We start from the raw sequence: 27999 nt of genomic DNA on the forward strand, positions 1-27999 counted from the left end.
AGACCTATTTTACATCCTCCACAAAACTCGCCTAAGCCTAGTAGCCCTTCTCACCGGGTTTTTGGCCACTCCTAGACCCCTGATCACTAACACAATCAGAGGACAGCTTCAAATACCCATTTGGGAGTTATCTGACATACTTGGAAATGACCCCATGTTGTTTTGGAACATACTGACCAATAATTGACTGGTAACGCCTTTGGAGACCTAATTAGCCCTATTTAACAAAGCAAGTACCCCAAATGTCCATTCTACAACTCGGCCAATGGCACTAACAGGTGTATTTCATCTCCAAACTGACCAATCCACAGGGTTTTGGGCGCCCAAACTTCATAAATTTCAACCAGCTTGCAATTTAGATGCCACAGTCATACATTTTAGGCCGGTCACATAGAGATGCCAGATCTATGGCTGCCTTGTTCTCACTCCAAACTTGACCCCCTGCTCTGAAATTAATTGGAACATTGAAAAGACATGTAAAACTACCATTCCACCAGGTTTTAGCATTTTCCCACATTGCAATGGTGATTTATTAACATTTTTGTGTCAAAGCCCTTGTTTGGTAGGGTTTCAAACCAACTTTCAGTAAATCACTTATATCTCCCTTATTTCTTTATGAAATTGGATAAACCAGAAGCAAAACAAACTAGATTCAATCCTCTATGAATTCATGTGGGTCTCCAATCAAAATGATGCCATAGAGAAAAGTACGATTCACTGCAACACGGGAAAAACAGTAAATTGCACAGGGAAACAATGATTTTCTTCTTCAATTCTCTTTAAACTTCAACAACCCTGCCTCAACCACAAGGAGGCTATTTAAACATGTAGAACCCAATTCCCAACGGTCCCTAACCAATTTTCAAATGGGTGACCATTGGGTTACAAAGTTACACCATTTTGCATTACAAACTTTTAAGCAACTTTTGCAAGATTTGGACAATGTTAACCAAACTCAACCAATTGACTCCAAATAACTTCATTTCATCCTAGACGCATCTAAGGAGGCCAAATAAGCCTTATTACATCATTATTCATCCTAGTTGACACTTTTCTACCATTGGACCCTACCATGACAACACTAGGCCATATAGGACCCATGACCAACCAGACTTACTCATTGAGTCCAAACTTATTACAAATGGTCCATAGGACCTTATTAGACCTTCCATAACATGAAACAAGAAAAAAAACAACTTCAACAAGCCTCATGGAGGCATGACAACCATTGGGTGCCCCTGCACCAGCAAACTATATATATATTTTTTTATGCATGGAAGGGCTCTAGTAGATATGCTACTTTGATTCAAAATCAACAAGGGGAAATATTCATAGAGGGGAATATGTAGATCTCTCGCCAACTATACACGGTGTACAATGTAGATATTTATACGTGGTAGTACAACTTGGTGCCAATTGATGTTGATATGTGTTCAATGCATAGAACTGCATGGCATACGTGGATGGGACATTGTCAAGTGTCAAGCTTAGTTGACACATTTCTTGTGGCATGGATATCCTTAGATGCCGTACACATATTTTGCCAAATATTAAACTTGTATTGTACCTTATTTTGTGGCATAGAGGCTGCTTGGTTTTGTGTGTGTATGTGTTGTGACGTTTTCACACATCGCCCCATTGCAATTGGGGGCCCTCACTTTTTTCTGCTTTCTAGGATAGTTGTTGAGTCTTTTAGCTGTTAGCTTTTTATTTGGAAGAAGTGCAAAATTGAAAAATAAAAAAATCTGGCTAAGGCATGAGGAAGAGCTAGGTGTCATTGCTCTCAACGCCTTGTGCATTGCTCTCAACGACCCCCTCATTGCTTTCAATGCCTTGTGCTATTGCCTTGTTCGATTATTGGAGAATGGAGAGCTACGCTTTGCATAATGCAAGTCATTCACTGGGTGCAATGAATGAAGAGCAATGATAATTCCTGCTCATACAAGCTGCGAGCATTCAATAACGCTATCTCAACACTTGACATTCATACGATGCAATTCATGCAACCTATTCAATGAAGATGCTAAGTTCCATGAAGGATTCAAATGACAAATGAAAGGCATTTACTAAGAATTGTTGCACAAATGAAACATTCAAAATCGATGCCCTATGGTGTTAAGTTCGATGTCAATCATTAAATTTAAGGTGGCCAGCGTGATCGCAATCAAAATTTCTGAGTTCTAAGCTGAGTGATGACTGTTGGGATTGCAAAACTCGATGTTATTTCACCAAAGGATGATTGAATTGTATTTAATGAATGGGGTGTGCTGCATTTGTTAGTTCGAGGAATACGGAAGACTGCATTTAACGATAAAAGGTTAATTGCACTAAGTGGCTTGAGTTGCAAAACTTGAAGCCTTACATAAAACATCATTGGATCACATATAATGAGATGCGCTCACCGATACAAATGATTGCAAGGCGATTAGAACCTAAGAAGGCAAAGTTTGAGTTTTTGGTAATGATAAGTGTAAAACATTTAATGAATGATGCCTTGCCTTTGAAAATCGATGTGTTTGAATCCCCTATGCGCCACAATTTGCAATTACCATTTGTAATCGACATCTATGCATAGAATGGAAATCACCAATGGTTTGTGATGAAGTATCGATCTCCTTGAAATAGCTATAAACATCAAAATTGATCATTTCATTTGATCAATTTAATATCGATATTGCCTTTTTGTGTCAGCAATTCAACTCCATCAGCGGATTTGATTAAATGAGTGACAGCGATTCATGTAATATTGGATCTATGCGATTTTGGATATGAGCTGTGATGAGTCCATGAAGAGTGATTCTGATCTTAAGATCTGCGATTTGTGCCTAGCCCGAATTCCAATCACATAGAGTCACAGCAAATTGTCTTAAGAACTGACGAATTCATCCTAAGGTGGTGCCAAGATTGCAAACCAATAGTGAATTCACCAAAGGCGAATGTCAAAATGGCGGCTTTGATGGTTGTCACAACAAGTATATCTCAGCGATCAGCAATGCGACCTTGAGGATTGGCGATTTTGTTATCTATTCCAAGATCAAATCATGTGTGCACAAACAATTTTGAAGATGCAGCGATTCATGTTTGCAAGGGCGAATTGTATCTAATCAAAATCCATTGATCAGCGAATTCATTCTTTAATTTGATCAGTGATGTTGTCAAACAAGAGACAATAAGTGGCATTCACAGCGATCTCCTTTGAGGACAGCGGATTGATTCTTGTGTGCCTCGACATCATTGATACCATCGTATCCATGGACAGCAACTCAAGGTGGCATCCAAACTCATAGCGACATCACAACATGGTATCTTTCAAAGTGGCTGCTTAGAACCTTTGAACAGCGAATTAACCTTTATGACTGGCAATGAAGAGTTTGTTGTCATAATTCCCGCCCAAGGATCACAGCGAATTTGAAAAGTCAGTTTGGACCCAATGATATCAGTGATATATTCATTCAAGTGACATTATATGGTATATTCATTCAAGTGACATTAAGTTCAATTTGTCATAAGACAATTCACAGGGTTGAAGATGAAGTTTGTTTGGTGTTTTTCTTATAAAATCGGATTATATTGAATACTGATCCAGCTTATTGTCTAATCAATTTTATATGATCTAGATTGTGAAGGTCTTCTTTTTGATCACCTTAGAACTTTGTAAGGACTGATTATTATCATTCAAGATGATCACATCATGTCTTGAGATAAAGATTGGAGGTCCAACTAGGGTTTTGACTTATCATTTTGAAGTTAAGATTCCTTGCCCTAAGCGACTAGGCTTTGTTTGCAAATTAATTATCATATCACAAAACTAACTTCAGCATCTCTCACAAGTGAAAGATGGCTGGAGCAAGGTGAGCTCTCATCAAGAAGGACATTGCACCACCTCAAGTCTCTACAAGGCAGCTGATGGGATCATCAAGTCTCAAACTCATACGAGATCTTTCTGAGGCAATGACATCATCCGTCCTAATGCAAAGACAAGGACCAAGATGTGATTAGCGTGATGATTCAATTGCAACACTTCAAGTCTTAGAAGGATCTAAGGAGTCTGCTCGAAGGAAAGGATTTCACAAGGAACACAAGGAAAAGTAGGATCAATGCATTTCAAGGCACGATGAGGATCAAGTATAGGCAAGACAAGGTCTACACCAAATACAACATCAAGGGAGCAACTTTCTACATCAAGCATTCAAGGATGAAATTTTCACAATCATAAATTTCCTTCGGAAATCCAAGAATCATTGCCTGTATAGCCAAATGAAAGCTCAAGAATGCAAGTGATCAAGACAAGCGATAGTTTCAGAAGAGTTAATCAAAGTTAGAATATTGACATGAGCAAAGTCATCATCACATGAAGAGCTTGATAATTATGAGTATCAAGAGATATGCCTCATTCATTCACACTCTTGTGATGAGTTACAAAGAGCAAGCTGAGATGGTGCCCAGTTATCGTTTATCCAATCATATTATTTCAAGATAAGGTGTCCAGATTCAATGTACCTAAACTCATCCATTAAAAGGAGATAACTACCACATGGGCACAAAGTTCAATGTACCTACCGCTGTCATTTATTGGTTGGATTTTCACAGAAGGACGTGTCCCATCAAATGTAATTTTATCATTGGTCAAGCATTAAATGCTTTGTAATGGGTTCAACAAACCCTAATTAGAGTTTCTATCTTTCGATCTTGGTCATTGATCTCAAATTGATCCGAGCCATTGAATTGTAATGAGGGCACTATATAAGGCTCCACTTCTTCATTTGTTAATAGTCAATAGTAGTACTTCAAAAATAGACAAGAGTTCAATAACGAATAGAGAATAGTAATAGTTCAATAGCAGTTAGAGTAGAGTAGGAAGAGAAGGTAAAGATTGTTGCCAAGACATTGTAGTAGGAAGCATGTAAACTTCATTGAAGATATGGTGAATTCTATGTGTTGATTCAACAATTTGCATGGTCTCTACTTCTCATTTGTTTTCATGTTGTTAGATGAATGCAAGACTTTGTGTATGATCAATGGTGAAATTCGTATATCCATACTACTCGCACCTTGCCAATGGTAAAGTGCCTTGCGTAGTCAACTGGATCTATTGAGCCAAGCTTAGCTTGGATTATCATTCCTTCATTGATATGCATCAACTTGATGGTGTCTATGCTTGTGGTGATGATTTGAAAATCATAAAACTATCCTTAGAAGATCACACTAGCCTTGTGGAGATGTTCATAGCATGTCGAAGCAAGACTTAATCAAATTCCACCAAGTATTGTCCTTTGCTCCTACATTCCTAGAGTTAGAGTAGCCTTCCTAATCCCTATCCTTTTTCCTTTTTTTAATCAAGTTAATTTTCCACGTTCCAGCACTATTCAAAGCATTCAAGCATTCAACTTAAGTCCACCTTGTGAAACCAACATTATCACATCACATACAATTGAGTCTATCCAAGAGCATGTCAAGACCTGACATTCGAGAACCTTGGAGTTGTCCCACTTGATCACGAAGCTTAGCATTTGGGAGTCTTTGTTCCAGAGCAGATAGAATACTTAGTATTTTATTCTGTGTTGCATAGTGCGTAAAAACACCATCAACAACATGGTGATATTTCCCATAGTGTATATATGCCCTTGGATATCACACACTTATGGTTTGACCAGGCACAAGCATTTGCAACCATGTGAAATGCTCTATTATGCATGTGAGCAATGTTATATGGTACTAATACTGTGTGCAAATCTTTGTGAACAATGTTGTGTGGAGTTGTATGAACATTGTGTTGTGGCATTATGTTGTGTGTTGTGCGTTGTGCAATGTTGAATATGCTAATGAAATTGGCATGTGAGGCCATGCTCAGATTAAGAGTGGCAGCCATGTGGGCTTTTGGGGTTTTGGGATTTCTTTTTGTGCCTTTTTCTATCCACTATCTACTTGAGAGTGACAAGGAGTAGTGTGACCTTTTTAGAAATGAACAACTGATATGTTGGTTGGTTGGAGAAGAAGGCAAATGCTTGAATTCTAAATTTTGATAAGATGTGTGTGTGTGTGTGTGTGAGAGAGAGAGAGAGAGAGAGAGAGAGAGAGAGAGAGAGAGAGAGAGAGAGAGAGAGAGAGAGCCCACATCCTATTTGAGAATGAAGTAAACATTTACCCAATGAGGAGAGTTACCTTCTAGAAGTGAATAGATGGCTGATGAGTCATCAGAAAGGCTAATTAGTAAGTATATCTGATATACACACTCTCTTGATGCAATAACAATATTCACATTTAAAGACAAAAGTAAACATCATTTTTAATGCAGTGAACTTCAAGGCTACTTCTTATCCTAATGACACCTCACCACATTTAAGTATGGGTTCTCAATCATTTCATCCTTAGCTTGGACATCTTCTTCTGCTGAGTGAAAGTTTGATAATTTAGATGTCAAATCATTTCATTCTCATCATTGACATCTTTCTTCACTTGAGAGAAGGTGCTTTATTTTAGATGTGAAGATATTGTTCTGACTAATGTGTACTGTCTTTTAAGACATTATTGTTCTATACTTCTTCAACTATGCAATGTTTTTTTTTTTGATTTTTTCCTTGAATGTAGCTCATAATAATAGGTAAAGTAATTAATTCTATTGGTGAATCTTTCTTTTTTTGTTTGAAAAATTAATTAATTTTATTGGCCATTCTTTTAACATCTTTAAAAGTTTAGTGAATTTTGGCAAATAATAGGAAATTTCATTAATTACCATGGCAAATCCTTCTATTTTAAATAATTAAATTGTTTTGAAAAAGTGGGGGTCCGAGGGTGGAAATGATTGATGGGTTTAATACAGAGTTACCCGGGGACGCGTCCCCGACTTGAAAACCCCCGTCCTCGTCCCGAGGACGTTTCGGGGACTTGGGGACGTGTTGTGACCATTTCACACATCGCCCCATTGCAAATGGGGACCCCTGCTTTTTGCTTTCTAGGGTTTGTTTTCTAGGTTTTTTAGGGTTTTGTCTGTTAGCCTTTGCATTTTGAGTGTCGCCAAGGGGATCACCTGGATAGCAGGTTCTGCTTGAGTTAGGTCAAGTTGGTGAGCAATGAAGTCTGGAATGTCCTGATCCTGAAATTTGGCTAAGTCTGGAATGTCCTGATCCTGAAATTTGACTAAGTCTGGAAAACTGAAAATCCTCCAAAAACTAGATTTTGCAATATAGCTCCTGGAGGTCTGAAACCACTCTCAAACATCGTGAAAGTATATATGGAATATAACTTAAAGTATAAGAAAGAAGAATTCTTATACTTAAATGTTATATTCCATAAAATTATCCTGATGGAGAGTTCAAAAAGTCAAATTTCGCTCCTGACCCTTCCAGAGGGTCCAAAGTAAATCTCGCCCCTGACCCTTCCAGAGGGTCCAGGGCGAAAATCAATCTAGGACTCATTTCTTGCCTTATTTGACCAAATTTTGACTTGCAAGGCATTTTGAAGGGAAAGTTGGAAATGTTTGAAAACCTTGAAAAAATGATGGATTTTGGCCAAGATTAGGAATTTCGCTCCTGACCCTTGCTGAGGGTCCAGAGCGAAATTCATTATAAACTTCATTTGCCACCTTGTTTGAGCTTGAAACCTTGTTCCTGGCCTTGAAAATGATCTTACCTCGCCCTGTGAAGTGGTTTGAAACTAAGAGATTGAGCAGTTTAGCTTAGATTGTGAATTTCGCTCCTGACCCTTGCTGAGGGTCCAGAGTGAAAATCTTATTGGAGCTTATTTTTCACTAATTTTGGCTAAACTGTGATGTGCAGGGTACCTTGGAGGGAAGCTTGGACATTCTTATTGCCTTCGAAAAGTTGGAAAGCATTAAAGATGATGAATTTTGGGCAACAAAGGTAAAATCGCTCCTGACCCTTGCTGAGGGTCCAGGGCGAAATTTTGAATAGCTCTCATCTTGCAATGAAAAAAGTCAAGTCTTGGGCATGAATGAAACAAGGACAACTCCCTTTACCCTCCGGAGAAGTTTTAACTTAAAAGAATAAAGGATTTTTGCCTAAAATCAAAATTTCGCTCCTGACCCTTGCTGAGGGTCCAGGGCGAAAATCTTAGTAGAGGACATTTCTTGCCTTGTTTGGCCAAATTGAGGTGATTTTGAGTTTGAAAAAGGAAGAACCAAGCCTAGAAAAGGAAATTCGCTCCTGACCCTTGCTGAAGGTCCAAGGCGGAAATCCTAAAACCTATCTTTTCCTCCAAAATTTGAGCAAGGCCAAGCTTAGACATGGGTGTGAAATGACATTTGAATTGCCTTGAAGTTGGGTTGAATGGCTAAAGATGCAAATTTTGACGCCCAAAGGGAAATTCGCTCCTGACCCTTGCTGAGGGTCCAGGGCAAAATATTCAAATCCTCCTATTTTCCTTGCATTTCAAGATTGGATTTTGGTTTTTATGACTTGGATGGGAGAAAGACATGTGTGTTATGCCTTAGAAATAATTTGGAGCTAAAAGAATGAAAGAATTTGCTCAAAAAACTCAAATTCGCTCCTGACCCTTGCTGAGGGCCCAGGGCGAAAATTGCAAAATCAACCTATTTCCTTTGAGTTTTGGCTAAGGCAAGGATGCACTAGGGTAAAAATGGCCTTCAAAAACATGATGAATAAGGATTTGCTTCCAAAACTTGATGATTCTAAGCCAGGGAAGAAAAATCGCTCTTGACGCTTGTTGAGGGTCCAAGGCGAAAATTTGAAAATCCTCTATTTTGCCTTGCAGGAACGAACCAAGCTTGGATGGAGTGGAAGAAGAAGACCTTTGCCTAGCCTTGAAGGGTGGATTCAAGAAAAGTTGATGAAGGAGTAAGCACAAATTTGAAAAATCGCTCCTGACCCTTGCTGAGGGTCTAGGGCGAAAAAATCCTAAATGCACTTTTCTTCCAAAATTCAAGTGAAATCAAACCCAAATTCCAATAAAGGATGTCATTTGGAGTGCCTTGGTGATATTTTGGATTTGCAAAAATAGGATATTTAAGGCCTAATTTGGAAAATCGCTCCTGACCCTTGCTAAGGGTCCAAGGCGAAATTATTGTCAATCTTCATTGAGGCCTTGATCAATCATTGATGTTCCTCGAATCCTCCAAAATTGCTAACTTTGAAGCCTTTGGAAAGGATAAACTAAATTCGCATTTATTAAGGCATTGACAATTTAATAAATTAATTTTTAGGCCTTGAAATAAATAAAAAATTCCCCTTGGAGGCATTGAAATTAATTTTGAAAATGAAAAAATTAAGCTGGGCGCTCAATATTTGTTATTTGCCTTTATTTGTCAAGTCGGCCTTCTTCTTAGTGGTTTTTATTTTATTTTAAGGCTTATTTGCTAGGTCGGCCTCATGGTTGATTAGGGTGAGCGCTCTATATAATGGGGGAGTATTGCTTTAAGTTTCAAATCATTCTTTCATCCTTCTAAGTGTGAAATTGAGGAGCAAATTGGAGAGGCGAATTTCTTGCTAGATTGAAGGATAATTTCCAGATTTTGGAAGGTATTTGAAGGCGAATTTCCTGATTTTGAAGAAGCTAGTGGAAGGTAGAGCTCTTTTCAAGACTAATGGAGGCGTAATTCATCCAAGGGAAGACTACAATCTAAGCCTTGTCTAGCAAAATCCAGTCTTCTTTCATCATTTTCGAAGGTCTTAGAGTTAAGTACTCAAGAGAAGGTATGGAAATCATTTTGATATTCTTCGTCAAGGCTTGTTTTAATTTCATAGCAATTTTTGAAAAGAAGTCTAAGACTTGAGAGTTTGATTTTGTTGATTAATTAATTAGGAAATGAAGAATTCTAGATTTATCTTGAAATTTCCTAATCAAAATCTTGAATTTTCCCTTTGGAGAGTCTTGATTTCTACACTTTAAGATATAGAGACTAATTTTTAAAATTGTGTGTAGTTATCAAGTGGCGACCCCTAAAGCCGAAGGATCAACTACTTGGCGGACCCTCATCAAAGAAGATCAAGTCAGGACAAGGACGACTTCCTCCAGTCTAGAATCGACAAGGACGGCCTTCTTCGGTCAAACATCATCAGGAATAACCTCTTCCAATCCAGCATTCCAAGGCGAGGTACATCATCATCCTGCACATCAAAGACAAAAGAAGTCAGAGCAAGGGTTCGTTGAAGAAGCAGATAGTTTCAGAAGAGTTAATTAAAGCTAGCTTCTCAGCAACATCAAATTGGCATCAACCAAGTGTCAGACGAGGTGGCATCCCAGTCATCACTTCTTCAGTCGGGTTGGTCCACCTCAGCATGTCCAGATTCAATGTACCTAACTCATGGGAGGTGGCACAAACTTCGATGTACCTACCCCAGCTATCCATTGGTCGAATTTTCCAGAGAAGACATGTGTCCAATTAATACAATTATTTCATTGGTCAGAATTGAGTTTGTTGTAACAAACCCTAATTAGGGTTTTCATTGTAGAATCTTGGCCATTGATCTCAGATTGATCTTAGCCATTGAATTGTATTAAGGGCACTATATAAGCCCCGACTCTTCATTTGTAAAGGATAATAGAAAGTAGGGAGTGAATAGTTAGAATAGTGAATTAGTCAATTAATAGTATAGCAATTAGAGTAGAGTAGAGAGAGAAGGCAAAGATTGTTGCCAAGATGTTGTTGTAAAAGACTTGTAAAACTTCATTGAAGAAATGGTGAAATTTATGGGTCGATTCAACAATTTGCATGGTCTCCATACTTCTCATATTTGATTTCATGTTATTGGATGAGTGGAAGAAATGTGTTTGATTGATGGTGAAATTCGTATATCCATACTACTAGCAGTTTGTTGATTGCAGACTTGCCTTGTGTAGTCAACTGGAATCATTCAGCTTAAGCTTAACTTCAATTGTCGCTTCTTCATTGACATGCATCAGCCTGATGGTGTCTATGCCTGTAGCGATGATCTGAACATCATAAAGCTTTCTTTCGAAGATCGCACTAACCTTGTGGAGATGGTCCTGGGATGTCAAAACAAGACTTAGTTAGAATTTCATCAAAGATCATTCATTGCTCCTACATTCTTAGTGTTAGGATTAGATCCTTTCCTCGCCCTCGTCTTTTTTCCTTTTTTTTCAAATCTAGCCAGTGAAATCCTGTGATTCCAGCAAAACAGACGTTTAGGTCGACAAGTGTAAGTCCCCTTGTGATTCCAGCAAATCACATCATACCACAGAGAGCTTATCCACACGTAGAGATCCTACAACAAAGAACCTTGAAGTCATCCCGATTGATCCTTTTCGCGACATCTTCAGCATTCAGAGGCTTTATTCAAGAGAGGATAAGGTACCCTTTAGGTATTTTATTCTGTGTTTGGTCGTGTACAAAATACACATCAACAGGACAGCTAGGGGATGTTTCCCCCCGTCCCCAAATTGCCTTGTATTTTGAGGGGACGTCTCCGAAACGGGGGAACGCCTGCCCTAGCTCTGGGGGACGTCCCCAATCCGTCCCGGGGACGGGGACGGCCAGACGTCCCCATATCTAACCCTTAAAAAATATTAAAAAAATTTAAAAAGTTGTATTTTCAATTTTTAATTTAAATTTTCTAATATAGGCCCCTTATTAATTCAAATTGTTATTAAAAATAAAAAAAATTAAAAGAGAACATTAATTAAATTTTAAATTTATTAATTTAATTCATAATTTTGACAATGAAACTATATGGCAGCAGTGTAGCCTTTGGGCATTTTGACACAAAGATTAGAAAATCGCCAAACTCGGCAAGTCAATAGAAAAACAACACCCAACGCCTTTATTAAAGAATAAGTTTTAGGACAAGGGAGCGCGCAAGGGGCGCTACCCCTTGACCCTCGTTGAAAAATATGGGGGGAAACTGCGTCGATAGAAGTAGGGAAAATTTAACCTCTGAGTCTATTGATATGCATATTGACAATGTGAATGAATTGAAATTCTGATTTATGAATGCATAATTGCATAATGTCTATTGAGTATTAACAATGTTGTATGTTCAGAATTTACATTCTAAAATGTTTTCAACTTTTCATAGTATCATACACATGCTATATCCATGTTTTATTGTTTTCATATGAATATAATGTTTGTATGCAATATGCATGCTTTATCCATGTTTTCATATGAACATTTAGAATTTTTAAATTTTCCTATATTTTATATAGCCGTCCCCTTTGCCGTCCCCCGCTGTCCCCAAATTTGGCAAAAAAATTTGCCGTCCCGGAAACGCGTCCCTCCGTCCCCTGCCGTCCTCGTCCCGGAAACTCGGGGTAACTTTGGTTTAATGGTTAGACTCTATAATCGTTAGTTGCCACCATTGATTTTAAATATAATCGAATAGTCATTGTTGTACTTCTTGAGGTAAAATATATTGATAGTTTGTAATGCCATGGCAAATCCTTCTATTTAAAATAGTTAAATTCTTTTGAAAATGTGGGGGTCGGAGGGTGGAAATGATTGATGGGTTTAATGGTTAGACTCTATAATCTTTAGTTACCACCATTGATTTAAAATATAATCAAATGGTCCTTGTTGTACTTTTTGAGGTAAAATATATTGGTTGTTTGTAATGCTCATGAGGCCCAAAATTTCTTTTAGACCAATGGGGATCAATGGTCTAAAAGAAATTTTGGGCCTCATGAGCATTACAAATCATGGCCAAGTTTTACCTTGTAAAAGACAACAAGAGCCGTTAGATTATATTTTAAATCAATGGTGGGAACTAAAGATTGGCGATAGGACCTTAAAGTAACTAATACTAATGATATATTATTGGCGAATCTGATCTAATCATGTATCAAATACTGTGGCAAATTTGGAAGTTGAAAAGTTTCATAAAATAAATGCTTTGGTGATTTAATAAAGATTAAAATAAAATTTTGTAAAAATATGGTAATTTTGGTCGCCTTATAGCTTGAACTATAAGCCAAATTTTGACTCCCAAATTTTAACTATTAGCCAATTGGCAAATATTCACCAATTAAAAAATCAGCCCTTTAATCTGATTTGTTCGTCTCTATTGCTGTAGTTTTAGTGCTCTCTTATCTTCATGGTTGTCTAGAATGAACATTATAATTGAGTAACTTTCTTTGTACGGCTCTCTGTCAATCATCAGTAAGGATTGATTGACAGATTGAGATCTCTTTCTTGTCTCTTAATGGTGATGGTGCATGTCTGTTAGCAAACAAGATATTTAAATATAATCTAATCACTCGTTTTTCTTTATGCTGATATTAAATTGATGGAGAATCTTATTACATTCATGTTGTAATATCTTTGAGTATGCCAAGTAAAATTGAGGACACTGAAGCTTTCTTTGTGTTGAGACTGCTATCAAAATTAATATAAAGGCAATTTGGATTTCAAATATAATGATGGCTTAACCACTTTTAGACACTTCCAGTTTCCTTGTAATTATAATTTGTTTCAGCCATGCATTTATAGTTGATGGATTTGTGCTTGAGGGAAGCCTTATTTGCTTATGCACATACTAACTTACATATTGCTATTTGCAGTGCTTACATTTGAAAACAATTTGAGCAATCATGACAGGGCTGTGGTGCATCAAGTGAGCCAAAAAATGGGTTTCAAATCCAAAAGTTCTGGGTGTGTATCTTTCAGACCTTTATAATCTATTCATAAGTATTTTTCTCCTATCACTTCATACCATTAACATTTATTCTAGTAGGTCATGGGGAATGTTTGGGTTACAAATATGTAATTATAGCATGTGCATGTATGTGTTTAGTCTTTTGAAGCTTATATATCTTTGAATTCATGTTATAGTTTCCACACGGGATCTAGTGCAATTTGTAGAAAATAAGATCTGTACCTCAAGGTGTTGTGAATTTCATAATTGCAGAACTTAACAATTATTCATTCTTATTCTTAATATAATTTATTCCAACATCGAATCATGATGCACTACAATGTCAGTGATATTTGATTATGATGTTCTTATGTTCTAAACAAAGAAGCGGCTACACTCTCTTTGTGAAAGCAGAGTTATTTGTAGTAAGTAGTAGTCGTTTAATTGCAAATGTGCTAGTTCTGCATTTCTGAGGCTTTACAAGTCTTTCTTGGTTGGTAAGTCTATATCTATAGGCTTTGCTATTGTGAACATGAAGGTCATTATCTGGAGGAGCAATATTTTTTTATTAGGATAAGGTCTTTTTTTTATATCTAAAACATAGTTTCCATGTATTGTATGAAGCCATTTTTGTGCTAGGTTGCCAAGGCCTAGAGCACAACATTTTGGAACGTTCTAGATTCATGCATGGGTCTAGGTAATGACTAAGTTTAGTCAAATCTAGGGATATGATGTATCATCTCACTATAAGGATCCCCATACATAAGTTTAGCAACTTGATGTAAAGGGGACATGTTGTGATGTTTTCTTAGATTAGACGTCTTAGTTTTCTTAGTTTCTTTAGTTGTTAACCTTTGCTAATGAGTAAGAGATGTCAGGTGGAGGTCACATTGCAAAATTGCTAGAGGTTGTAGGAAGTTGTCGATAATGTCAATATGTTGCAAGAATTGCAAAGGTTGTTAGAAAGGGTCAATTTTGAAGGAAATAAAATCTTCCTAGTATAATGAAGTCCCTCTCTTGTGCATTTCGATTTTCATCTTTAGGAGAGAATTTTTTTTCAACCTCCAACATCAAGCAAAGCCCTACGCATCAACTTTCTAAGTATGAGACCTTGTGGATCAACCTAGGTTGGTAAGAAGGTGAAATTGCTTAAATGAATGCCAAGCTTCAATGATGAGAAACAGGCTGCTAATCAATCTAAGTTGGCAAGAAAGATTGATGGAGAGCATATTAAGAGCATTTCGACCTCTTGCGCACCAACTTAAGTTGGAAAGTTTAATTAAACAATTTCAACCTTTAATGATAAGAAAGAAAGGCAAATCAATTTGAGTTAAAAGGAAGGTGAATTTTCCAAAAGATGATGATGCGAATTAATTTAAGATCATGAGCAAGGTCGATGGGAGAAGGTTTTATCTTCTTAAGTGACTAAGGTATAACTTTTGCAAAATGAGAAGTTTGATTAAACTAAGTCGCTCAGCTCAAACACTTCGACTTGGGGTAATAAAGAGCAAGATGTTGTGCCGTTTTCACACATTGCCCCATTGCAAATGGGGACCCCCACTATTTGCTTAGATTAGGTGTCTTAGTTTTCTTAGTTTCTTTAGTCATTAACCTTTGCTAATGAGTAAGAGATGTTAGGTTGATATCACATTGCAAAATTGCTTGAGGTTGTAGGTTGTCAAAATGTCAATATGTTGCAAAGGTCAACCTAGGTTGTCGAGAAGGGTCGATTTTGAAAAGACTATGCTTTCCTTGCAAATTAAAAGATAGTTCTTCAAATTGAAGTCAATCAACTTTAGAGGGCAAAAAAAAAAATCAACCATCAAGGTCAAAAGAAATTTCAACTTCCAACATCTTGCAAGAGCCTGCGCATCAACTCAAGTTGATAAGAAGTTTTAAATGAGACCCTACGGTTCAACTTAAGCTTTTAGGAAGCCAAAAAATTTCTAAGTATGAAGCCTTGCAGATCAACTTAAGTTGATAGGAAGCCAAATATTTCTAAGTATGAGACCTTGCGGATCAACCTAGGTTGGTAGGAAGTCTCTAAGTGCTTGTGGATCAACCTAGGTTGGTAAGAAGGTGAAATTGCTTAAATGAATGCCAACCTTCAATGATGAGAAAGAGGCTGCGAATCAATCGAAGTTGGCTAGAAAGAACGATAAAGAGCATCCTGCATATCACTTAAGTTGGTCGGAATTCACAAGCACTACGATCAGAAGCTAAAACTTGTAAACTTAACTTTCAACAATGAGAAGGAAGATGAAGAAATACGTCTACACTTGAAGGGTTAAGGAGGGCGAATTTAAAACCAAGAAGTGGGGAAGATGTTAGTTGGATGAGATGAAGTTTGCTAGAAGATAAGGTAGGTGAATTCGCTAAACAAAGCAAGACAAAAACTAGCTTCTTACAAAGATGAAACTCTTAAGTCGCAAAGATGAAGGTTGGAAATATTGAAGTATCAAAATCGAACTTCCAAGGGTGTAAGTTGGCAAAATAGTCTAAGTATAAATCTTGCGCATCAACTTAAGTTGGTAAGAAGGGTGAATTCGCTAAACAAAGCAAGACTAAAACTACCTCCTTACAAAGATGAAACTATTAAGTCGCAAAGATGAAGGTTGAAAATACTTTTAAGTATCAAAGTTGAACTTCCAAAGATATAGGTTGGCGAATTACCAAGTGGAGGAAAGCAGCACCAACCTAAGTTTGTGAGAAGGAAAAACAAGAAGATGAAAGTTGACTTCTAACTCTTGAAGGTAGAATTTCGTTCGTAAAGGTGTAAAGGTTGATTTTATATCTCAAATTGTCCCATCTCCCAAATCAATCAAACCTCTAAGGAACCAAGTTGGACAATGATAAAGCAAATTTGAAGGTAGTTTGAACCTAGACGGCTGGAGGTTAGATAAAATCATATAAGGCAATTTAAAATTTCAACTAAAAAAAATTTGCTCAATCCACTTGCTAAGTTGGCTTCCTAAGGAAGGCTGAATGAGTGCGATTTCATTAATAAAAAACATTAAGATGCTAAGTCGGCTGGCATGGAACATGAAAGGGTGTGACTTTAAACCCCAAATCGTATGAGTAGAAGGAAGAATACCCTTGAATGACCTAAATGCAAGTGCAGATCACAAATTCGCCCGGCAGCAATTTTGACTAGCAACAAATTTGCACAGCAAGTGAAATAGGAAAAGCGTTCAAGGTTGATGACATTGCATGAAAAAGAAGTTAGCTGGCCTTGGATACACAGATTCGCCTTGAATCAGCATCCCAGATTCGTTCCTCACAGCTAGAAAGGAAGAGCTTCAAACATCATTCGTGGAGGAAGAAATCAAAAGGCTAGGTCAAATACCAAAGCCTAAATCGCTTTGCATTCCAAGTGCTGGTTAAAGACACATTTGTCTCAGAAATCAAGATATAAAGTCTTATCTTCAGAAGTAAATGGAGAGATATTTCTGATTTTCTGAGTGTAATCAGATTTCTAGATCACAAAGCTCAGGTTTTGAACATGAATTGAATGCATTATTACTTAATAGATGATTCTAAGTTTTGATCTTGTAAATTTGAAAGCATTTGTATTCACTAATAAGAAAATCAGAACTTAGAAGTATTTTTAGAAATACTCTTTAAAATATTCTTTAAACCTTCTAACTTCTAGCTTCGTACATGAACATGTTAGGGGAAGATACCACTACGAATGAAAGCAACTTGGAGAAGGCAAATTGGCATCATAGAGGAAGGCGGAAAGTTTGAAAGTGTAGAGATAGAGAGTATCACAGCATCAACACATTCGAGCCAAGTCAACAAGGAGATCAACACATTGAGGTCTAGCTCAACGTTCCATGGGAAGAGCATGCTTCATATTTCAACATTAAGGTCATCAACATGATAGAAGATACCTCAAAGATGCATGAAGAGGATACATGTCACAAAATTTCCAAAGGATCAAAGTCTACTTTTCAAGACAACATGTTCCAAGTCCAAGGCAAGGAATTTCAATATCAAAGAAGGTTGAGGGAAATACTTCATGACTCAAAGGTTGAGATTGTGAATGCATCACAAGGAGGAAAATTTCCAAGTCAGAATGAAGAAGAATGAACGTGATTGAGGAATGGAGGTAGTTTCAGAAGAGGTTGATGTGGCATCCTATTCGCATTCCAGCCTATCAAGCTACTTCCACATTAGCAAGTTCAAGTTCAATAAAATCGATTCATCGCATGGTGGAGCAAGTGACACATGGCGCCTCATCAAATACTATATTATGTACCTAGCCTATTCTCTCATTGGTTAGAAATCAAAATGGACATGTGTCCAATTCATTGTAATGATTTCATTGGCTAAGAAGAGTTTGTTGTAACAAACCTTAATTAGGGTTTTATTGTAAAATCTCGGCCATTGATCTCAAGTTGATCTAAGCCATTCATTGTAAAGAGCTATCTATAAAGCTCAAATCTTTCATTTGTAAAGGGTTAATAAGAGCAATAGTTTAAGAGTAAGAAGAATAGAATAGAATTTAGATTAGGAGAAGGCAAAGATTGTTGCCAAAATCTTGTTGTAAAGAACATATGATTTCATTGAAGTTATGGTGAGTTTAATGTGTTATTTCAACAAGTTGCATAGTCTCATGTTGATTAGATGAATCATAGGAGTTATGAATGATTAATGGTGAAATTCATTTATCCATACCACTAGCAATTTGCTAATTGTAAGTTTGCCTTGTGTGGTCAACTGGAATCCTTAAATGAGCTTAACTTCAATTGCTATTCACACTTTGATATGCATTGCCTTGATGGTATCCTTGTTGTTGATAGTGAGTTGAACATCATGTGCTTACCTTAGGAGATTGCACTAAGCTTTGTATAGTTGTTGCTTTGCATGTCGAAGCAAGGCTTAGTCGAGTTTCACCAAAGGTTACTCATTGTCTCCTGCATTCTTAGGAGTAGCATAGTTTCCTCAAATCCTATCTCTTTTGCTATTTTATTTTCCAATCAAATACATAGAAGCTAAGTTCCAACATCATCTAAACATTCAAGCATTCAAGTATTCAATTGGATTACCATCAATCCTATGTTACCTCTAGTTTGCGGGATGGGGAAACGGGTTTTCGGGACGGTTTTTTTTTTCCTTGGAACAAGGGACAGCTATATATATATATATATATATATATATAATCTGAAATTTAATCACAGCAACATAATAACATTTATAAATTAGAGTCTTGATTCTAATTCTAATTATGTAATATCATTGAAATTTGAATCAATGATCATTCATCTCCTTCTCCTTGCCTGCCTGCGTGAACTCCTCCCTGTTTGTCGTCGCACGCTTGGCACTGTTTTTTAATTTTTTGTTCAATGTTTTTTTTGGCCTTTAGTTTTGCCATGTGTTTTAACTTTGGGAGAATTATGATATTGATATATATTATATTGACACCGATATCATATATCAGTAAAGTAACTTTAAGATATCGGTGGGAGGCGAAAACTTATTAACTATATTGATATCGATTATATCGATATCAAATTATTTAATATTATGATTATCATTTGTAATTTGTAAATTATAAAATTATTATAATATTTATTATTTATTAATAATTATTAATAAATAATAAATATAATAATTTGAAGCGATTTTTTAAAAATGAAAAAAGAACTTTTTTATAAAAAAAATATTATAATAATCAAGGATCCGAATTTTTAAAAAACAATTAACTGCTCTCAAAACTGAATAATAATGTTTTTTTGAATTTGTATAAAAAAAATATTTTTTAATTGTCTTATAGCTGGAAATGGCTACTCACCCTCGGGACAGCTAGGGGATGACTTGGGCATCCCTTGCCGTTCCGGGGACGGTCAACGGTCTTTGGGAAAATAGTTGACCATCCTTGAGTTTTCGAGACGGTTTTCAAAATTTTTTAGGGATCAAGGATGGCTTGGAAACATTTCCGGCCGTCCCCAAGTCCTTGAAATGGTTTCCGTTTCCAAGATGGGTGCCTTGAGGCCGGAAACGCGTTTCCAGGTAACATAGCAGCTATCACATAAATCAATTGAGCTTATCCACGAGTCAAGACCTGACAGTAGAAACCTTGGAGTTGTCTCATTTGATCACGAAGCATAGCATTTGAGAGACTTTATTCAAGAGAGGATAAGATACCTTGGTATTTTATTTTGTGTTCGATTGTGCTGAAAAACACATCAACAAGACTTGATACAAGTCACCAATTAGGGGTGGAGGTTGTAAGATTGTCATGTATGAATTCTGACAAACATTTTGTCATGATAGTGCATGACATGCTAATGATACAAAATAATTCTTGTTCTATTTATTACTACTTTGTATTTGATTTACTTGAAACATATTCTTGGTGATGAATCCATTGTAAGTATTTGAGCAATGTTTTGGTACAGAAGTTGAAAATTAACTAGGATACTCAACAGGTCATATATAGAAGCTGAACAGTCATGAGGTAGTTGAATGGTCATGTAGTCCAAGTGTCATAAGCTAATTGGAAAACTAGTAGTTATTGTAAGTTTTATAAATTGTATATAGTCAAAAGCTAGTGGGTCGTTGTTATTATTTAATTTTTTTAGCATATGTAATTGTACGTGCCACACCTTAAGTATTAGAACATCATATGAGAACCTTTTACACAAGGTATGAGGATGGGAAGAGAGACAGCTGAAATCCGATAAGATTTGTAGATGCCAAACTTTTGGTAAATTGTGTTTGTATATCATTAATGTATAGTTAATCAAGGAGATTGAATTTAATAAGCATATAGACTTGAACATGTGCTAATGTTCTTTTATTTATTTAGGTATAATAACAGTTCTCATGATCCAAGTGCACAATTGAGAATAAATGTATTTACATATTGATTGTATAAAACATGGTAGTTGATAGATTATATTTGGTTTTAGAAATCTAATTATCCGATAGGCTTTTATTGTGGAATTGCCTTTCCACATTTTAAGCAAAACCTGTCTCACGCCATTATACCATTGCCTCATGCTGTTAAACTATTTTCAGGTCATTGGGAATCAATGGCAGTTGTCAAAGTATTTGTTTTCCTGATTTTCCGTTGCCAATTTTCCTTCTTCCCGTTGCCGAATTTTCAGCAAAACAGTATAATATCAAATGTATAATATCTAAATATCTACGATGGGCTAGGTAATGAATAGATCCATAAAACCCTAGACTATAATCACTTGGAAACAAAGATTTACCCAAACGCTTCCATCCCTACTGGTAACGACTTTGTGATGGGCATTTGTAAATTGGCATTCTTCGCTTGTCTTCATTCGTTAAACTTGTATCTCCGAAGTGGCGCTTAAAAGTAATTTCAAGGAAGGAGAACAAAATACAAGCATAAACGTATTTTTCAATGAGTTAAAGAAAGCATTAGGGCACATGGGATTATAACTTTAATAAGTGAATATTAATATTTTAACATTAATAAATTAATTAAGTTAATAAATAAACTCCACTAAATTAATAAATTAACATTAATAATATAATAATTAAACTTTAATGAATTTCTTAACTTTAATAAATTAAATAACTTTGATAACTAACTTTAATAATTTATTTTAATAAATTTCATTACTTTAATCTTATGCCCAGGTCATATTTTATGCCTGAAGTAGATGGCCCGATTAATGAGAATCCTGCAATCACAATGATGCACACAAACCCTACAAACATATATATTTCAGATCAGCATAAGATATTCAATTCTAACATGCAGACAGTGGGCAAGTTCAAGAAGCCTAAAGGAAGAGCAAGGATTTGTTGTCTACCAAGACCAAGGGCTGGTTACTTCTAACCCCCTTGCTAGACTTGGCAGCCTTGTCTGCTACTTGTTGTGAGGTATTCACACATCGCCCCATTGCAAATGGGGACCCCCACTTTTTTTTTGGCTTTCCAGGGTAGTGTTAGAGTCCTTAGCTATTAGCCTTTGCATTGAAAAGGTATTGATAGAGAAACCCTTAATCAAATCTAATCAACAACGTAGGTGTTTCCTTGATCATCCAGGTGACTTATATGTGTTACAGTGAGAGGTGACTTCTACAGGTAAAATTTAATTAAGTATGCCAAAATTTCAAGTGCCCCTCTCTTAGCGCGAATTTCACTTCATGTGCATGAACCTTTGAGCAAATTTGCTTCATTTGCTCAAGATAAGATGCAAAACTGCTTATAGATCATTCCTTTGAGCCGATTTGATGTCTTCATATGCTTAGAAAAGAACAATTTTGAATTTGAGATGATGAAGGGCAAGTTAGAGGGTCACTTCATGTGCATCACCTTTGGAGCGAATTTGTCTTAGAGGCCTTGTTTGAGTGCGAGTTAGAGCGTTTGAGTTATCACGAGTGAAGATAGCGAGCATGATTTTGATTTGAAGATCACCTCAAGTGCTCCTTCTTTGGAGCGAAGTTTACTTCATGTGCTCTTTGATAGGAGTGAATTTTCCTTTTAGGCCTTCCATGAGGAAAGTTTGACATATTTTCATGAATGAATGTTTAAAAAACCTAAGATTTGAGTCAATGGAGCAAAGTAAGGTGATTGAGAGCAAGTTTATTTTTTGATTTGAAACCAACTTCAAGTGCATGGCTTTAGGAGCGAATTTCAAGTGCATTAGGATTGGAGCGAATGTAACATTCTAAAATTTAAATGAAACATTTATTCAAAAATGTAACTTACTGAAACGAATATAGCTGTTAATATAATCATTGCAACTTAACATAAAAAGGAAGAGTTTTTATTTTATTTTATTTAAAGATAACAATAAATGGAAATAACTACATTGATCTAAATCAAACATAAACGTAAAATAAGGAAATAATTAACATTGCATTAATTGAAAGAAATAGGGTTTAGAAAGTACATTTCATCTGATGCTAACAATTTGAACTTCATAACTTTATCAAGCCTCCAGTGAGGAGGGAAAGTATCATCAGGGCGCTTTTCCGCCCAACCACAAACTATCTAGTCCCCCGTGCCATATCCAACTGGATTGGCCCGACCCTTCGCAGGGAGGTAACGGGAAGTGGAACTCAATGCCATCTGAGACTTGATGTTAGGACCTACACGCATTAGTCGGTCATACACTAAGGGTAACTCCCTACTAGTATGACGCTCCTGACTAGAGGTGTATCTGGTACTAATGCTTAGACAGATGCATGCATTACGCAGAACCACCTTGGCCAAGGTTTAACATTGCAATCACGAATTAACGCGCTGTCAATGATCACACTCTTCTTGGCATGGATTTTAGGTCAAATGGGTTCAACTGAACTCAATAGGAACTATGACCATATGTAAGTTTAAATTTTCATTTGTTAACAACTCTAGTACTCTTAAAGTTACTGTTTATTTCTTCTAATTAAAGATTGCAATGATTTGTGAAGGTTCAACTATATTTTTGGCATGGAAAAATAAGGGGCATAAGAGCCGCCAGCTGTACATACAACTCATAAGTTTGGAATATAAACTTTGCCTGACATGACTCTGCTGTCTAGGCATATTGAGAGTAATCTCTCAATGGTGATGCTAGCTGCATCGAAAGTACAACGGTGCCCTTCTATCCTCTTTCTTCCTAGGCTAGGGTATTAGTTTGTTTCAAGGTCCAGAGATGACAATCTCAATTAGGTAGGTTGTTTGATGCTGCTGTCTTGATGTGTTTCAGACTTAGACAAATCTGAAAATGCTCGTAAGGAAGTAAGAAATCTTTCATTTTCAAGTCTTATGAAGAGCATCCTCTCTAAACCGAGAGGTATGGTTAAAAATCTTTAACTAGGTTACTCTGTTGATTACTAGTTATAAACCATTCTGATATATGCTTACCGTATATGCTAACGTACATCTACAAGTATACACGTGTACAAATACCTTCACATACACGTTAAGTGTTACCAGTTATAAACCATACTGATATACACTTACCGGTATATGTCAATGTACATATACAAGTATACATGAGTATCCATACCTTTACGTATACGCTAAGTATTACCGGATACTTCAGATTTTAGATTATATTTACTTAAACAATGTGGCAACTGTTCGTATGCAGAGGTTTTGTATAAATTAAATTTCCCAAAGGCTGCTGCCACAGTTTAAGGTTTCATAACAGTGAGAATATATTTCACTACCAGACATGGATAAAAATGCAGAGCCAGAAGTTCTTATTAAGGAACTCAGAAATCTACATAGTACCCTATAATTTCATGAATGAAGAGAGTTTCTGTTGTATAAAGGAGATGACAACAAATTCATAATGGAATAAGATGTGAATTTCCTTTAAATTTGCAGACTAATCCAAAACCCTTACCCAAATTCAGTAGTACAGATTCTTAATACTTTTTCTCTCTTTCTAAATCAGAATTATAGAGACAGAATAGTTAATTTCAGATTTACAGGCATTTACACACATATTTGTATATATACCTTTATGTATACAAATATATACGTATATATACCTATTACATCTTCTCTCGTTTAAGAACAGTTTATATACCTATTACAAAAATATAGTCAAGAACAATATTAACCCTCTTCTTTCGTTTAAGAACAGTTTAGAAAGAATAAGAAGATCTTCCTACTCTAACTGTAATAAATTGAAATAACAGCAACTGCATTATATATATATATTTTTGAATACCCCATTTACCAATTTCTAAATGAAGAATAAATGAAGAAATTATGCCCAGGCGTTAGGGTTTGAGCTTAAACATGACCTGAAAAATGATGAGAAATGTCTACAGGTCGTTTTCCAGCACCCCTCCTTTTGCCAAACTTCTACTCTTGGAAATGTAGAGCAGTAATGGTGCTTCGCTGCAGAAATGAAGAAATAGCAGAGCCAAAATAAGATAAAAACGCTGAGCAAACCCTTCTATCTCGCTGTTTTTGAAAGCAAGCCGTGAATCCTTTTGTTCCATATTGTCTTATGTATATTTCAAACACGTTTTTCCTCCATACGCCCTAATACCAGGCAGAATTCCAAATCTGCTCGGAGGAAGAGTCACGCCATTTCCATGTTTGAGCTTCTTGAAGAAGATTCGATGCATTCACGCCAAAAGTCTTTCATCTCCAGAAGCTTGTTCAATGTTGCTTTTTAATATCCATGTTTTCCAAAATGCCCAATAAAAATGAATAACAAGGTTGAGCGATTTTATTGTTTTATTGTTTTATAAGTATCACGTTTTAATTAAAGCAACTTCCTATATACCCGATAAAAATATTATAACTTGCTCATCGAATGAAAATATGTAATGAGCATAGCGTAAGGAATAAGGTAAAAATGTTTTATTTAAAACTTATTTCCTCACATCACTTTCACCTCTAGTGACTAGAGGATAGGTTAAGTTTTATTTTTTTTAATTAAATAAATAACAAGGTTTTTATTTTATTCTTCTTTTATTTTTAAGGTTACTTAACCTTTCAAGAATTTTCAATAATATATTCATATATTTATATATATATATATATATATATACATGATAAATCATGAGCCTTTGCGAGATTTAAAATAATAATTAATTATAGATTCCTTAAAAATAATAATAACGAGTTACCTCAAAACGCAAACATAACCTAGGGTTATGTACTCTAAAACCTCTGCAAGAAACATCTAGGGTTACCTGACGCGATGACCAACAAGGTTTGACACGGTCAAACATAAGTCTACTTGGCCAAGGTTAGGGTTTCAGATGGCATTGAGTTCTTTCTTTCCTTTACCTCCTGACCTAATGATACTTTCCCTCTCTTGCGGAGGACGACGATCTCCTGCACACATTTGGCCAATTAAATCAGTTAGATCCAAAATCTTGTCTTATTTTGACAATTCATAATTCATTGACAAAGGTAAAACATCATGTCACAGTGTTAACTGTAAATTTATCAATTTACCAATTAAAGTCCATCAAATCATCATTATAAGCATAATAGACATCAATCAAATATGCATAAACATTTGAACATATTCATCAATTAAAGCATGAAAAACTAGGGCACATTCATTCCATTTAAACATGAAAACTAGGGCACGTTAAACATCTTCCAAGTTTAGCATAATTGCACTAGGGCAAACATGTATCATGGCGTAAACACTGCATATTAATAACTAGAGCACAAGTGGGATGTAACAACGAACTTCATGTGCATGCAAATTGGAGTGAACTTCAAGTGCTCCACTCTCAAGGTGAAATTCCTCTAGAGGCCTTTCCTAAGGAGATGAACAAAGAAATCAAGGAGATCATGTTGGAGGAGGATCAAAACAAATGTCCTAAGGAGAAAATTTCAACATCAAAATCAAGTTACAAGGAAGATATCCTCAAGGGGACTTCATAAACAAGCATAAGAAGGTGACTACACAAGAAACATTCACTAGTACAAGGGCATGATCCAACTATTCAAGGTTTGATGCATTGAAAGAATCAACAACATGAAGGGAGTCATCTAGAAGGAATTCCAAAGGAGAGAAGCAGTGGTGACATCAAGAGTTCGTTCCAAGGCAACATCAATACTTCAAAACTAAGATCTATACCTTGCACCTCAATGATTGAAGCATTCAAGAGGATGGTTTCAGAAGAGTTAATCAAAGTTAGAATATCATCATCACTGTTGAATTTGGATAATGTTGAGTATCAAGAAATATTCCTTCATGATGATCTACCAAGTATATGAGAGCAAGTTGAGGTGGCATCCCAGTCACTATCTCGACCAATCAAAGAAGTTCCACATTAGCACGTCTAGATGCAATGAACCTGACTTGTCCATGATGGCACAAACTTCAAGGCACCTACTCCAGTTATTCATTGGTCGAATATTCCAAAGCTGACATATGCCAAAGTGTTGTAATTATTTCATTGGTCAGAATTGAGTTTGTTGTAGAAAACCTTAATTAGGCTTTTCATTGTAAAATCTCGGTCATTGATCTCAAATTGATCTAAGCCATTGAATTGTATTGAGAGCATTAAAAAAGGCTCAAGCTCTTCATTTGTAAAAGTAAATAGTAGTAGGAGAAGAATAGAATAGAAGATAGAATAGAAGTTATAATAGATTAGCAGGAGAAGAAATTGTTGTTAAAGACTTGTAAATGAGATACTCTTTTCATTGAAGTTATGGTGAAATGTATTATTTCAACAAGTCTCATGGTTTCTACTTCTCATTTGCTTTCATGTTGATTAGATTGAATGGAAGAATTTGTTGAATGTATTTGTGTGGAATTCGTTTAGTCCATACCACTAGCCTTTTGTTGATTGTAAGTGTGCCTTGCATGGTCAACTGGAATGATATGAGCTTAACTTCAAATTGTTATACGACAGTTGTTTATTCATTAACTTGGATGATAATCAATGTTTGACAATAATGATTTGAATATCTTTGAATTATCTCTTAGAAGATTGCACTGAGCTTGTGTCAAATTGTTCAAATTGATGGTGATACCTCGCCCAGTAGGATTCCATTGAATCATTCACCCATTCTTTTGCATTCTTAGGATTAGAATAGACTCCCTAAACCCTATGTCTTTTGCTCTTTCTTTATTATCCAAGCGCGTAGTTAGGATCTAAGTTCCAACGATTCAAGCATTCAACAATTCAACGTAAGTCCCCTTGTGATTCCAGCAAAATCACATCAAACCAACGAGCTTATCCACACATCAAGACCTGACATACAAGAGCCTTGGAGTTGTCTCAAGTGATCCTTAAGCGAATCTTCAACATTTGAGTAACTTTGTTCAAGAGAGGATAAGATACTTTTGGGTATTTTATTCTGTGTTCGCATGTGCATGAAAAACACATCAACACTACCCCTTCAGACTTTTATACCTTAAGACACTTATATTTTTTCTGTCTTGGAAAGACTAGCATGGAGATGGTAACTGGCTCCTTGGCTTCATGGATCCTTTGACCACATGACAGCCCCTCGTTACCACCGGATACCCTCTCCAATGCTCTTGCCAAGATAGAATTAAAACAGTATTCTAAACTATTTATTTGATACACAGCAATAAACCTAAATGAATTATCTGCATATCAACTCAGTTACATACAAACAACAATATATACATATATTCAGAACTGTTATAGTTTATAATTATAAACATGAACATTTCCTTATTCCTTAATATTTTAATTCAGTTCCTACAGTAAGAACCATAGTAAATTAAACAGTTGCTGTGTACTTGAGGAATGAATCCTTACCTGTTCGTGGTATAGCAGAAAGTAATTGGCAAATGTTTAAGATCCGATACCTCCTTGGCAGTAGCGTTTCCTTATTTTTTCCTATATTCTCCCTCCCCTCATATCCACGCCATGCTTCCTCTTTATTGTGGAAGAGAAGGCACGATGGTTTGGGGGAGAGACGTCTTCCTAGTTGGAAATAATATTTCTCTTATGGGAATTGAAACCCTTCTATAAACTTTCATTAATTTAAC

The 27999-nt window shown here is 36.1% G+C and overlaps 1 protein-coding gene across 1 annotated transcript in view; it reads left to right on the top strand.

The window, feature by feature from the left end:
- LOC131048393 (DExH-box ATP-dependent RNA helicase DExH6) overlaps positions 1 to 27999 on the top strand; it is an 86824-nt gene that overhangs the window by 18556 nt on the left and 40269 nt on the right. Inside the window, exon 2 of the mRNA XM_057982342.2 lies at positions 13492 to 13582. Within this exon, the coding sequence (XP_057838325.2) occupies positions 13492 to 13582 (91 nt within the window). The remainder of the gene's footprint in view (positions 1 to 13491; positions 13583 to 27999) is intronic.

Source organism: Cryptomeria japonica, chromosome 8 (assembly GCF_030272615.1).
Source record: "Cryptomeria japonica chromosome 8, Sugi_1.0, whole genome shotgun sequence".
Lineage (NCBI taxonomy): Eukaryota > Viridiplantae > Streptophyta > Pinopsida > Cupressales > Cupressaceae > Cryptomeria > Cryptomeria japonica.